The sequence below is a fragment of the Acipenser ruthenus genome, chromosome 22 (assembly GCF_902713425.1).
Source record: "Acipenser ruthenus chromosome 22, fAciRut3.2 maternal haplotype, whole genome shotgun sequence".
Lineage (NCBI taxonomy): Eukaryota > Metazoa > Chordata > Actinopteri > Acipenseriformes > Acipenseridae > Acipenser > Acipenser ruthenus.
Window position 1 is genome coordinate 25,450,949 of NC_081210.1, and position 13,197 is coordinate 25,464,145.

Sequence of the window (13,197 nt, forward strand, 5' to 3'; positions counted from 1 at the left end):
CTTTATGCAGCCAAGCATTTTAATTGCATCTGTGGGCTGGCGATGAATATATCTAAGTGTGCTATGGGCCCCATTCAAACCCAGCACACACACACACAAACCCACAGACATTTCAGATGTTGGATGTCTTACCAGCAGCTTTGCAGGGAGTTTAAGTAAACATGCTGTGTCATTTCACATGGCAGAACTTAAAAGCATATTTAATTTAGGGTGTCCCTTCATTGGGTAATGTGTTGTACCTGGTAGTTAATGTAGCTGCTGCATTGCTGCAGAACTGTTTTGTTTGAGGAGTAAATAGTACTTAATGGTTAGTAGTTTGTGATTCTTTGTTTAGGACATGGTGCACTTAAAATATGCCATTATATGATAATGCATTATAATACATAGAGTGCTGTTTGGTAAGCATGCAGTATCATACCACATGTGCACTCCAGTGAAAAACAGTATCTGAAATGATACACTTCACATTGTCCCTGAGATTAGAATAGAGAGGTGTGTTATCGCCACTTCCAGACCACTGATAATACAATTACATGCATGGGATTCCCTGTCCTTCATTTCATTTAAGCACAAACTTGCATTTCAACATATATGATAGGTGCTTTTAAGGCAGCAATAGAAGCACAGAGAAATCACCTGCCTCAGCTGTACAAACGAAGGCCAGCAGTCGCCAGGGCAACCAGCAAATTCTCTATAGCAACTGCAAGCTGAGGCCATGATTCAAGGCTCTGAAATACAGTCAACCAGGAAGGATGTATTAAGATGATGGCCCTTTTTTCAACCCGAATTAGTATGCAGCCAAAACATAGCATTCCATTACAAATAAAACAGGTTATTAAACATGTGACATGCTTTTTAAAAATCTCTCTGGCCAGTATCCAGTTAACCTGCATTATCTTTGCTTCCACCATTGATCCAGCACCCTGTCATTTCTATTATTCAAGCAGGAAGAGAATTCAAAGAGTCAAAAGATGTATTTTTCTTGGCTAACAGAAATCGTGTATTCTGTATGGATAGTTTTTCAAATGTGTTCTGTGGTGGTTTAAAAAGATGGTTGGTGATCTCAGTGAAAAAGGGACACAATATAGAAAAGAATAGCATATAGCAGATATTCTGTACAGTATTTATAGTAACCAGCCATTCAAATTATTATTGCTCTATCCTATCATGATTGATACAGACTTGCAACAGCACAGTTTATATACAGTATAATCTGTATCAGAATACGTGTCAAGGATTCTCTTTACAATACAAATGACTTAACTGTGTTACGTGTGGGGCAGTGTGTGTTACATATTAACACAGTTTCTATGTTTCTGTCTAACCCAATCAGTGAGTAAATTGATTTTATTTACAAAGTGTTTTAGAATATCACTTTACAGATCGGGGAGCAGAATTTGCAGGTTTCCCCAGAGCCACTCAGAACAAAAGCATGGAAAATGCATTGAGTGAAATTAAACTCATATATCTTCATATCCCTGTTCTGCAAAATATTTCTTGTTCCACACTCAGTGCCAAAAGGTGCTTTGTGGTTTCGCATGGGACCATGTGGAATTAATTTTGTGGTGTTTGCAAGTGCAGTGGTGTAATAAATAATGTGTTTTTTTTTTAGTTTGTTTGTATTATTGGATTCAGTCAGTCATTTTAAATTAAGTGTTTGGATTTGAAACTACAATAAATGATACATAAATTCAGAATAGGACCCAAGATGTTGTCATCTAAATTTAAAAAATAAAAGATTTGTAAAGAAAGCATGTGACATAAGGCACATATAATGGTGTTTAAATAGTTTTCTGATCTCTTAACCTGTCAGCATTCTGCTAAAACATAACCCAGTGACTTCCTTTGATTCTTTTTCTGTTTTGTTCTCACTGATTAATTCAGTATTGAAATCAAAAGCCAATACCAACTGGATGCATTACATGGAAAATACTACTTTGCTTCTATTTCCCATTTTAATACAGTAATAGCTGGTTCCAGGCAAAACAATAAAAAGTTGTAAATGTCCTGTATTGTGCTGCCAAGTCACTGTACTGCACTGCATGTAATGGGCTTTCAACTTGATTGCTAAATGCCAGAGGCTTTTTATTTGCAAGCTCAGTTTCTGTAACACCCAGATACAATAATGTAACAGTATCTGCATATAGAACAAAAAACACACATGAAGTACAGTATGTGAATGAAGTCTGTTTGGTTTTATGTCATTTCAGTACTTTAGACATGCCTTGCTTTGGATTTTCCTCTGCGTTTTGCTCTGTATTTAATCTGTGGCTGTATGCATTACACAGGCATTAGTACATTAGTACCGTAAATGTACTTCATTATTATGTATTCCCTGGCTCATGAGTGCTTAATGTGGGTTGTCGGATAAAACAAAATATTAAAAATGAAAAGTATTGTGGCATGTCATTTAAGGTCATAAATTACAGTGATCCTATTACAGTACACGTATTGGAGTTGATTCAATTGAAATTGAAATGCTGTTTAGCCCTGATGGAAATCACAGCAATGACCAGCACTGGTGTATCCTGGTCAGAGCTGGTCAATGTAAGGTTCAGGAGACATGGTGCTGGTTTTAGAGATGGGTAAGCTGGTCCAAAACAAAAACAAAAACAAATGATAATCCAAAGCCAAACATTTGAGTTTTCCTTATAGAATGAAATTTAAAAAAAATAAGTAAATCCTAGAATACTCTTCAAACCTTCTTTCTGCAGCAAACGCTCAGCCTCAGTTGAACATATCAGTACTGTGGTGGGTACCTGATTAGAAGGAAGCAATCTTGCAACATATAATTATATACCAGCTTAGAAACCACAAGTGCAGTACACAACCACCTCAAAACCAGTGCTGAAGATACCGCTGCTCCTGTAGTTAACAACGCACCATGAGGTCTGTTTCAAGGTAACGTGCAGTTCCTAGGATTGTTTTTAAAACTGGGTTCATCTTTGTGAACTTATGCACTATAAATAACTGTCATCTTTAGAAAATAAATGTACTGATGTATTACAGCACCATCTACAGGGGCAGTACAGCATCTGAGAATGAGCTTAAAATTGAACAGTTTCCAAGAAAAACATTATGTAAAAACTACCTGACTACTATTCACACTCGCTGATGCATTTAAAATAAACAAATCACATTTTAAACAGTTGGCTTTTCATTTCCTGTGATTCTTTCTAATCTTGGAGTCTAATTAGTACTTTCAGTCTTTGGTACTCTCAGTCCTTGAGGGCATTTGGGATTTGAGGTTTCGCTTCAACATTTCTAATTTAAGAAATAATTAGGTTTCCTATTACTGTGTCATCCATATTGACAATGTGTGAAAATACTGTACATTGCCCATTGCATCTTAAATTAGAAACACAGTCCGTCAGATGAAGTTATACATACTGGTACAATTTGAATCTTTGTTTAATTCTGTAAGACTGTCTAAAAGCAAAGGTGATACAAAACGCTCACTTTTACATAGTAAAACCATAGCAAAGTGAAATAAAAAGCAGTGAGAGCATCGTAAAGTATAGGTATTGTAAGCATTGTCACGCTCAGAGAGTTATGATAAAGCATATTAAAAACTGCAAAGTTCGTGTGCCATTCTACTGTGGTAAACTTGTATAAGGATTATACTACTGATTTATACACTTCAGAAACTCCAGGGGGTTGGGAAGCCTCCCATAGGAATACCTACTTCAATCTACTTCTCCATGTCCCAGGATGTACTGTAGGGTGCTGCTGATTGCCAGTGCTTAGGTCTTGTGTATTGCCAGGGTAATGTGTTCCTGATGAAAGGTTCCAGCTTACACTGCCTAGCACCTGTCTGACAGGTGTCTGCCTGGCTGCCAAGTTCCCATCACTCTCTCTGCTCAGAAAGGATCTCCTTTCAAAAGAATGCTGCATTTCCAGCTTGGCTGACAAGCGGGGGCAAAACACTAGGTGTTTTAATAAGACAGCAATGTTAAGGTAGAAAATGTACCAACTCTTGGACCAATTGTAAAATACTGCATGTTTAGTACTAGCTTTTTTGGTTGATTTCCAGCAAATATCTTTGCACGAAATGTTGATAAAAGAATCCTTTGTAAGCATGAATACTACAGGTTATGTCACATCTAAAGTAGGTCTTGTTATAAAACAAACAACATTCAAGGAATTATATTTTGCAGGTGGAGGCATCAAATGATGGATAAACTAGATTCTTGGACAGGCACCAGGGGTAATAGAGGGCGCTAATGTCAAGACCTGAACTGTACAGTATATGTAATTGCATTAAATGCCTAATATGATCTATTTTTTCTCCAAAAGGGCTTCCGTAGATGAAAATGTCTTGAAAAGAGAATTACATTTTCACAGGGGCACACAAATCCTCGTGATGAATGACATCCTTCATATTGGAAAATGTTTTGCCACCCTCCAAATACCAATAGATGAAGTTAAGACCACAAAGGAAATAAAATATACGTGTGGCTGTATATTTTTTTCATTAGGTTCCTAATTTAAAAAAGAACCAATAAAATACAAACAGAGCTCTTTGTGTGTTCTGCAGTGTGCGGATGTGACCTGGCCACATCGGGCTTCTTCCAGAAGAACGGGGAGTACATCTGCACTTCGGACTACCAGCGGCTGTATGGGACACGGTGTGACAGCTGTGGGAACTTCATCACTGGGGAGGTGGTCTCAGCTTTAGGCAGGACCTATCACCCTAAGTGCTTCGTCTGCAGCGTCTGCAGGTAAGACGTCTACTCAGAAACAATTCAGATTTTTATGCATTTTTTAAACAATGTCATATTTGCTGAGCATAGGGTTTGACTGAAATGTAGTTTCAACTCTCCATTTGGGTTTCTGGGAGTAACAGGAGAACGCTGGTGGTTTATTCAATTGATTTAAATTCAGATGCCGGTAATCATAACCTTGATGTAGCAGTAGTTGCATTAGCTCGGTATCGTATTAGAAGGAGATTAATTGATCTGTCAAGACTTTTTAAATCATCGTATCGTCCAAATTGTTTGCTTTATATTGCTTACATTCAAAATGTAATATTACACCAAAGGGGAAATTAACTGTGATATGCTATACAGATGTGAAGTGTCAATTATTCCAATATTTCATTGGTGTTATGACCTTTTATTAATTGAACAGGTTTATCCATGAGTGTAGGTTATTTATAAAGCAGCCAATGTAATTTCCAGAGGTTTGGGTATACGCTCTTTGTTCTAGGTTTTGATGGTGGGTTGTTAAGCACATGCTTTCCTGCTATGGTAACATTAAAGCAAGAGATTTTCATGTTATTCCCTCACACGTCACAAAAGATGAATGCACATGCGTTTGTTAGAACAGAGTACAATATAAATATTTTTTTTGTACTTGCTCATGCACAAAGTCCTATTTATTCTGTACATCTGGGGTACAAACTCACACACACCCACAAACACACTGAATGTATAACCAGTGTAACGGTAACTACTGTACAATATTGAGACATATTATGTGTATGGACATCAAGGGACTATCAAGAATGGAGGTGCCATCCTCACATTTCTCAAGGACTTCTATGTTGCTTTTTAAAGTACCAGTAAACTTGAATGTCCTTTAACGTAATATAAATATATAACTGCCAGCTTGTGTGATTTTTTTATTTTTTTTTTAAAGATGGAAGTCAGGTATATCGTAATGGGGGCAGAAATATCAGAGTGATCTCGGTTTCTTTACTGTCATGATTAAGTGGTGCATTTAAAACAGAGAGATATTACAATGCTGCTGCTTTCACTGCTTACATTCATCATCATTGTTTTTCCTTGAAAACTAAATTACACCTCAGTTAAACACACTGACACCAAAGCAGATTAGAAAGGATGCATCAGGCAAAGAGGAAAATGAGAAATTAAAGATTTCTGTCCAGAGTACAACTACTATACAGTTAGTAGCCTTCATATTTACACAGAACCCAAATATGTAGACATAGCATCCTGACACAAAAGGGTAAAAAATACCACTTGAAATACCATTATAGTACCAGGGTATAACCCTGAGGAAGTCCTGTAATAAGATCACCTGTGTTCATATCGTACCACTGTACTACCGTTTGTATGTCAAAATAGAAAATGTTTCCATTGTGGTGCAATACTCCCAGCGGCTCATACCCTTGTGCTACCATTATCCCAATGTTGCATTGTCATTGCATTGTTCCACTGTGCTGCCTTTGAGTTTCATTTGGAAAGGGAAAGTACCAGCTACTTTGTGCATGATGCAATCCGTTCTAGTAAAATGTTTCTCTGTCACATGCCCGATGTAGTATTTTAATTTTTTTAAAGGAAATCGTATACAGCGTTTGTAAAGAAGAAGCTACGATAAAGGATTTTATGGCCACGGTGCAGCTGTGTGTCTATTTTGAGTGTTTTAGGGGAACAGCTGTTCCTATATTTAGAGTCTGGACACCATCTAAACTAAAGCAGGACTGCTCACAGTGTGTTAGAATGAGCCCCTTATGGAAAGGAAGTTAAACACAATGCTGCTGGGTTACAGTCCCATGTGCTGGAGAGCTTGTTTGGAACACATCATTTTGCAATGAGGAGTATGAAAATGTTGCTCAATTGCCAGTTCTATTCATCACTGTAAAGGAAGTATTGAAGCCTCTGGAAGTCATTGAGACATCGCTTTGTGGTGGGCCACCAATAGCTTTGCTGTTACTCTGGAATGCATTTCAAATGGCTTTCAGGCTTCTTTTCTTTCCAGGCGCATGTATGCTCAAAGACTCCCTGTCTGTAAGCTATGTAGATACAGACACCATGGAGTCTAATCTTAACTTTGTTACACCTTAACAGCAATTATTAACTAGTTAAGTAACACTATTAGTATGTCATTGTAGATAAAAAGTGTCTTAATCCTAACTTGTTACTTCATATCTCATATTGTATTCTAGTAGTATTTGCTCTTACTGTAAACTATACTTTATTTAAATATTGTTTTTGCACTGTAACCTTATATTGCCGTGTAACACCTGTAAGTCGCCTTGGACTAGTCAAGTAACATTAAACTAATCACCTAATAGTTATATAAACTACATAGTAGTTACCAGACAATTGCTCTGTAAGTGAAACCGCTGTCAGAGATACTGCACGTACTGAACTTTCAGAAGGCCCAGATTGGCATTGCAATATCCAGTTTTAGAATGGTCACTTTATATGGCAATGCTGGCCCAAGAAGTTGACAGTGGATCCTCTTCTTTTAGTTTGTCAGCATGATAGTACCAGTTGTTGGATTCAGTCAGTATCTGGTCTAAAATATACGTGCAACTTGATGTTAACTTGATGTTAGCACAGATCTATAGTATTAATTCGACTTGTTGACTAGAAGTATAGTCACGCATGGTCAGAAAGTGGTCAGCCATGGTGAAACACAGTACATGCCAACATCAGTATTATCTTGGGGAAAAGCTTGGGAAACTACCACTTTACAATGTGACGCGTGGCCAAAGAAAACATCATTGGACCCATCTGAACTTGTCAATGGCTCCCAGCACAACCACCCCTCTTGTAAAAGTTCACAGGAATAGCAGCTGCCTCACAGCTTTGCCAGCACAATCCAATTAACTGGTTAAATGGGGGGGAAACGTGTTGGGAAATGCTCATGTGGTAAACTGTCCACTGCAGCTAGTGTACAAGTTTTACAAATATTTGCAAATTGCCTTCATTATTTTCTAATGCAATGCAAATAACTAGCGTTTCTCGTTCAGTGACGCTGTGTTAATTGCATGTGTTAACCCATGTATTGCATCCATTTCCCCAGCTAAAAAGGTAATTGAATCACTTGCCTCTCATTGCAGTGGTTTTCACATTCAGAAAGCGCACTCATCCGGGTGGTTAGCAAATAATTCAGACGCATAGGGAGAGATTCTCAAAGCATTTACCCCAGTGCACCATAAGTAAAAGCAAAAACAAACAGCTAATGTTCCAGAACTAGCTTTTTAAACCTCCTGAGTTATTTCAAGCTTTAAAAAAAAAAAACCCTGGATTAAATACTTTGTGGATATCTTAGACTGCTTGGCACATTGTATTCCTTTCATTTGCATTATTTACTTCATTAAGTTCAGTTTTGACTTCACCACGTTAGCTTCCCAAGGGCCAACAGCTGTTAGAACAAGCGTAACACAATGTGTAATACAGACAGTAACAAAATAAATTGTAGGATTCTTTCAATTGAGTAAGCCAATCTTTTTTATATTATTTTATTTATTTTTAATCTTGCAAGTTACCAGTACAGTTTCTGTACAATAAAGAATGTGGTCTCTCAGTCCCATTGTCAGATGCAACCAATTTGACACAGCTAAATACACCACCCCGAATTCTCACCTCCAGTCAGAGAAGTGTAGTTCATGGTGCTGTTCTGTTATATCTCGACTTGTATGTGTCAGCCTGTCAGTGGGCTGAGTCCTATAGGAATCGGCTCACTGCTATGTGCCATTTAGATACCGCCTCTCCCTGGGACATCAGTGGCAGCCATGGACACCATTACCATTTCTGCACTGACAAACATATTTATTATTTGTCGGTGTACTGAAAATTACAGAAAGAATATGCATCAGGAAATAATCTTGCATTAGAAGTGACCAGGTCTGTATTGCAGATAACATCCTTGCCCTAATGAAATTCTTTGCAAAATCAGGTTTTTAGATGAGAGGCAATCTCAAGTAAGCTTTCATAAGATGACACTACTCTACCTCCAAAAAAAAAATGATTGCCGCACCTTTGCTTTGTAAAGATACTTTGCTTCAGTTTCATTCTGGAACTTTCAATTAGGGGTGGGTAATGAGATTGATTGTAGTGGCATAACTAGCATGCAGGAAAGGTTTCCAAAAACATTAAACACATTTGAGATAATGATTTTGCATTAACAAACCTGCGACGTGTAGAGGCAATCATTGTAGATAGCTGGGCGGACTGCCAGCACATTATTCAAGCTTTACCTTAGTGAAGCATCTCCTGGGTCATAAAGTCCCTGGGTTTCAAATCATTGCTGGTAACATTAGTAAGCTTAAAGCAATTAGTATTTGAGCCATTTAAACTAGAATAATCCATCCTTAAGGATTTTCAGGCAACTTCAAGAGACAAGGCAGTAAAGTAAATAATTCAGCATGGCTGCACAGCTGCGTTACTGTAATAAAGGCAACCACTTGCTGAATTAGGATTCCCATCTCATAAAATAAACAAATACCAACCTAAGATTGAAATAGCTCAGCTTTTATAATGCATTTGTTTAGCTTTCCATTAATTGTTCTGCAGCAATACCTGTGTTGTGGTGAAAATGACAACCAAGTGACTCAAGGGAATCTATCCCAAAAGAGGCTCCTTATGGCTTACATTTCCCACAGTCTCACTGGGCATACATGGGTATCACAGTGCTTGATAAAAATGTCTCTGTGGCTGCAGATACTGCAGATACTAATCATGTTTGTAGAGTGGTGGATGCGTGCAGTAAACGCTCTTTACATATGAGCACCAGGTTTGTGAGAAGAACATGTCTTAGCTGCCAGTGTAGAGAACCCACAGAGGAAGAATGGAATGTGGACATGCTGTAAATTCTAGTGCTCTGAAAATTCCCCCAGAGAGAACTGGCTTTGATTTGACTAACGTGATTTTTTGATTATGGATCTTCTCAAGTACATTAACTGGACTGTGGATCTCGGGGCATGAGCTTGTTACAAACCAGGCTCAGGGTTGTAAAGTTCTCATTTAAAAATGGGTTTAAAAAATGGGTAAAAATAAATAAATAAAAAAATTAAGTAGATTCCCAATTGTCCTTATTCATTGTTAGAAAACTCAGAACTTTCATCCACCAATCAGAAACCCCATTGCAGAGCAGTGCCACATGGTAGTTGAAGGCAGAACTTTCAGATAGAACATCTGGCTTTAAAAAAGCAAAACAGAAAGAATGCAAAACTTTGAAAAGGGAAATAAACCTGCAAATTAGAGATTAACATAACAATAAGGTTTTGAATTGCAATAAAACCCAGAGTATCCAACATTACCTTGGTAGTTAACCTTAGACCTCCCTGATATGGTCAACTACCAGATGGTAATACCCTGTAACCCTGTAATCGGAGGTTGGGTTGATTGTTTAGGCACAGTAAACAACGTACCCACCTCCAAAATTTCATGAGGTCCAAGTGAGAAGGTAGGAGGCAGTCCAGAACATGGGGGATCACTGTGAAGAACTCAAGAGCAGTGGTACATGTATAAAGATTTAATGCTTGAGTAAGAAAATGCGTGGAGGGCTGGGGTTTACTTAATAAGTCAATTTGATTCAAACACAAACCTTTTGGCTAGAGGTGACCTAGAGATGAACCTAGCCTTTTCCAGTTGGCCAGTCCCAGCGGTTGATGATAGTTTGGGTTATTTATTTTTGTTGCCTGAGGTTAAGAATATATTACTGAAAATATGTATGGAAAAATATGTAATTACAGTGCAATTACTGAAACTGATGCTAAATTCCAAATACGTTGATTTTGTTATTACATAGCATTTACACCATTAAACTGTAATGTCGCATAACTGATACTATGTTTTATATTCTATCACAAGAAAACCTTTCTCCTGGAAAAATCCTTCGTGATTGAGAGAATACTAAAGTGAAAAGAAGAACTAGGTAGTATAACAGGTAGTAGGAGGTGTTTTTCTCTCCACAGAATTAGGGTAAGTCATTTGCATAACTAGACTAGATCCAGGAACTGATGTACTCTATACAGGGTTAGAAAAGCAACTTCACAATCACTCTACCAGCATGTCGTGTTAGATTGGATCAAAGTGAATGATAACAATGTGATTGAATTTACATCTGAAATGCTTGGGGTTAGATAGAGACTTGTGAATAAAAGCACAGGATAAAAAGTGCATCACTGTGCTGTATTAGAGTTTTTTTATTATTTCAATAACTGGATGGATTTATGAAATCGTGACAGTCCTAAATACAGCACAACCACTGTTTTAACTTCAATAAAATGGGGCTGATTTATGTGGTATTAAAGACTTATACTTCAGAACGGTTTGTTTCAAAAAGTTTTGCATACCATGTTGTTCTGGTTAATTAAATGAAAGTTGTGGGTAGATTTTCATTCACGCCAGACAGTCTGGCATCCTGTTTGCTGCTTCTCAGCTTCCCAGAAATTATAGGAAACATTAAAAAATCATCTGCATTCAATGCCAATTTGATTTGGTTGCTTAAAAGTTCAGACTTGCACAGCCATAACAAAAGGTATTGCACTGATTTACTAATAGTGTTGCAAGTATGTTCCTTGCTTTGGTCCTGATTGCTGGTACAGAAAGCAGATATTACTGTGTATGATGTATGTTCTTTTTAGTGTGCTGCAACTTTGACACAGACCATTAATTACAATATACTAATAGCATGATAATAGCTGTAATAAAGGATCTCCGGTAGCGCTGTCAGATACAAAGTTATCAAGCAGACTGCTCAGGACTGTCCATTAATTGAGGACACGGTGGCTCAGCTGTTTCGCAATTGGATAAAAAAAAAAATACAAGCTAATAATAAATACAGGGGATGATATAAACCATCCCTTTAACTGCTTGCTCATCACCTAACAGGGAGCTCTGGGTCTGTTGTGCTCCATTGAAAGGGAACTTTAGCTTCCAGTGCCATCACTCTTGCTCTGTACTCTACACTCATAACTATTGCTCATTTCTACAAACAAGGAGAACGCTCCACAAACAAAAGAAAAAAAAAATAAGAGCTGAAAACCCCAGCAGCAATATAGAATTTTCAATCTATAGAACTTGTGGTTTTCAGAGGAATAGAGAAATGAAGTCATGGAAACTCAACACCCTTTCAAAAAAGCTGAAGATCCTAATGCCAAGCTTCAGGTAACAAATGCTATAGTTAGTCTCAGTGGTGTCTGCCTCGAATTGGTTTTTATATAAATCTATTTACTTTGCAACTACTGAATACTAAATATTAATGAACGTTCATCATGACATTTCATCTGCTCAGTAGTACAGTATTTTGCAAAGCCAGAAGAGCCACATATGTCTTTATGAAACTCCGAAATCCAAGAGCCAATATCTTTATAGCTCAATTCTTTTAAACCATGGGATTAGTCTGGTTGCTCTTCATTGAACTGTCCCTTTGGTACTGTGGTGATCAGAATTGGACACAAGTACTGTGCGATCTCACCAATGTATTATATCATTATTATATATCCTACGATTGACTGTTTTCATTATAAAAAATAAAAAAAATTATATATGAAAATTATTAAAACTTTTTGTTTGAACTAGGTCTTAAACATGACATCTTCATAACTTTCCCATGTACATAAAAGGAACATCCTGATATCCACCTTTGACGTTTTGGATACAGCAAGGATCAACCAATAACATGTATTGGAATGGTGCCTCTTGGAGATTTGGGAAAGGCTGGCAAGAAACAAGAGACCAGCTGTGGAGGAGTTGGGATAATCAGCCAAATCATTCCCAGAGAAATAACTTCTCAGTTAAAAAAGACCCCATCCTTTGCAGGAAAAACTGCCAAGAAAACGACTTGTGAGAGATCACTGCCAGCCATTTGGCTGCGGATGGTGTGTGGGAGAGGGAGTCATGCTTAGAGAGAGAGAGAGAGAGAGAGAGAGAGAGAGAGAGAGAGAGAGAGAGAGAGAGAGAGAGAGAGTGCAATGTAATGTTGAGGAGTAACCATCCTGCACAGCCACCTGGTGTAAAACAGAGTTCAGCTTTGATCCTTTCGTCGTGGTGCCAGTAACCAGACTCAGAGTGTGCTGTCTCCATCGGTATTGACTGACTGACTGACTGAAAGATGGAAATGCAATACTCTGAGAGGGAGAGGAGAGTCAAGAAAAGACATCCGCTGGCAAAGGCTAATGCATTATTTGCTGACTGCAGTGGGATAACAATTAGGAACCCGGAAAATGCAGTTAATCATCCCATCCTAACTACAAACACTTGAATGGGATTTATTAAATGTATTTTTGAATCTTAAATTAAGGATTTGCAAAAATAATTCGATTTGTAGATGGTTTCATTATTGTATCATCCTTCCCTTAGTGTGGACCCCTTTGATTTGGATAGGATTGCAATTTAGCACAGTTTGTAATTGAGGATTATTTAATTAGGTTATATTTTTATTTTAGCACAGATGATAAAGAGAAAATAGGTTTATCTCCTGGTATTATTATAACTA

At 37.6% G+C, this 13,197-nt stretch overlaps 1 protein-coding gene across 7 annotated transcripts in view; it reads left to right on the top strand.

Moving 5' to 3' along the window:
* ablim3 (actin binding LIM protein family, member 3) overlaps positions 1-13,197 on the top strand; it is a 72,297-nt gene that overhangs the window by 23,586 nt on the left and 35,514 nt on the right. For all 7 annotated transcript variants that reach the window (XR_009308153.1, XR_009308155.1, XR_009308156.1 and 4 more), the window contains exon 3: positions 4,538-4,721. Coding sequence is in view for 1 of the 7 variants with exons in the window: in XM_058996237.1 (XP_058852220.1) it covers positions 4,538-4,721 (184 nt within the window). In the remaining 6 variants the exon portion in view is untranslated. The remainder of the gene's footprint in view (positions 1-4,537; positions 4,722-13,197) is intronic.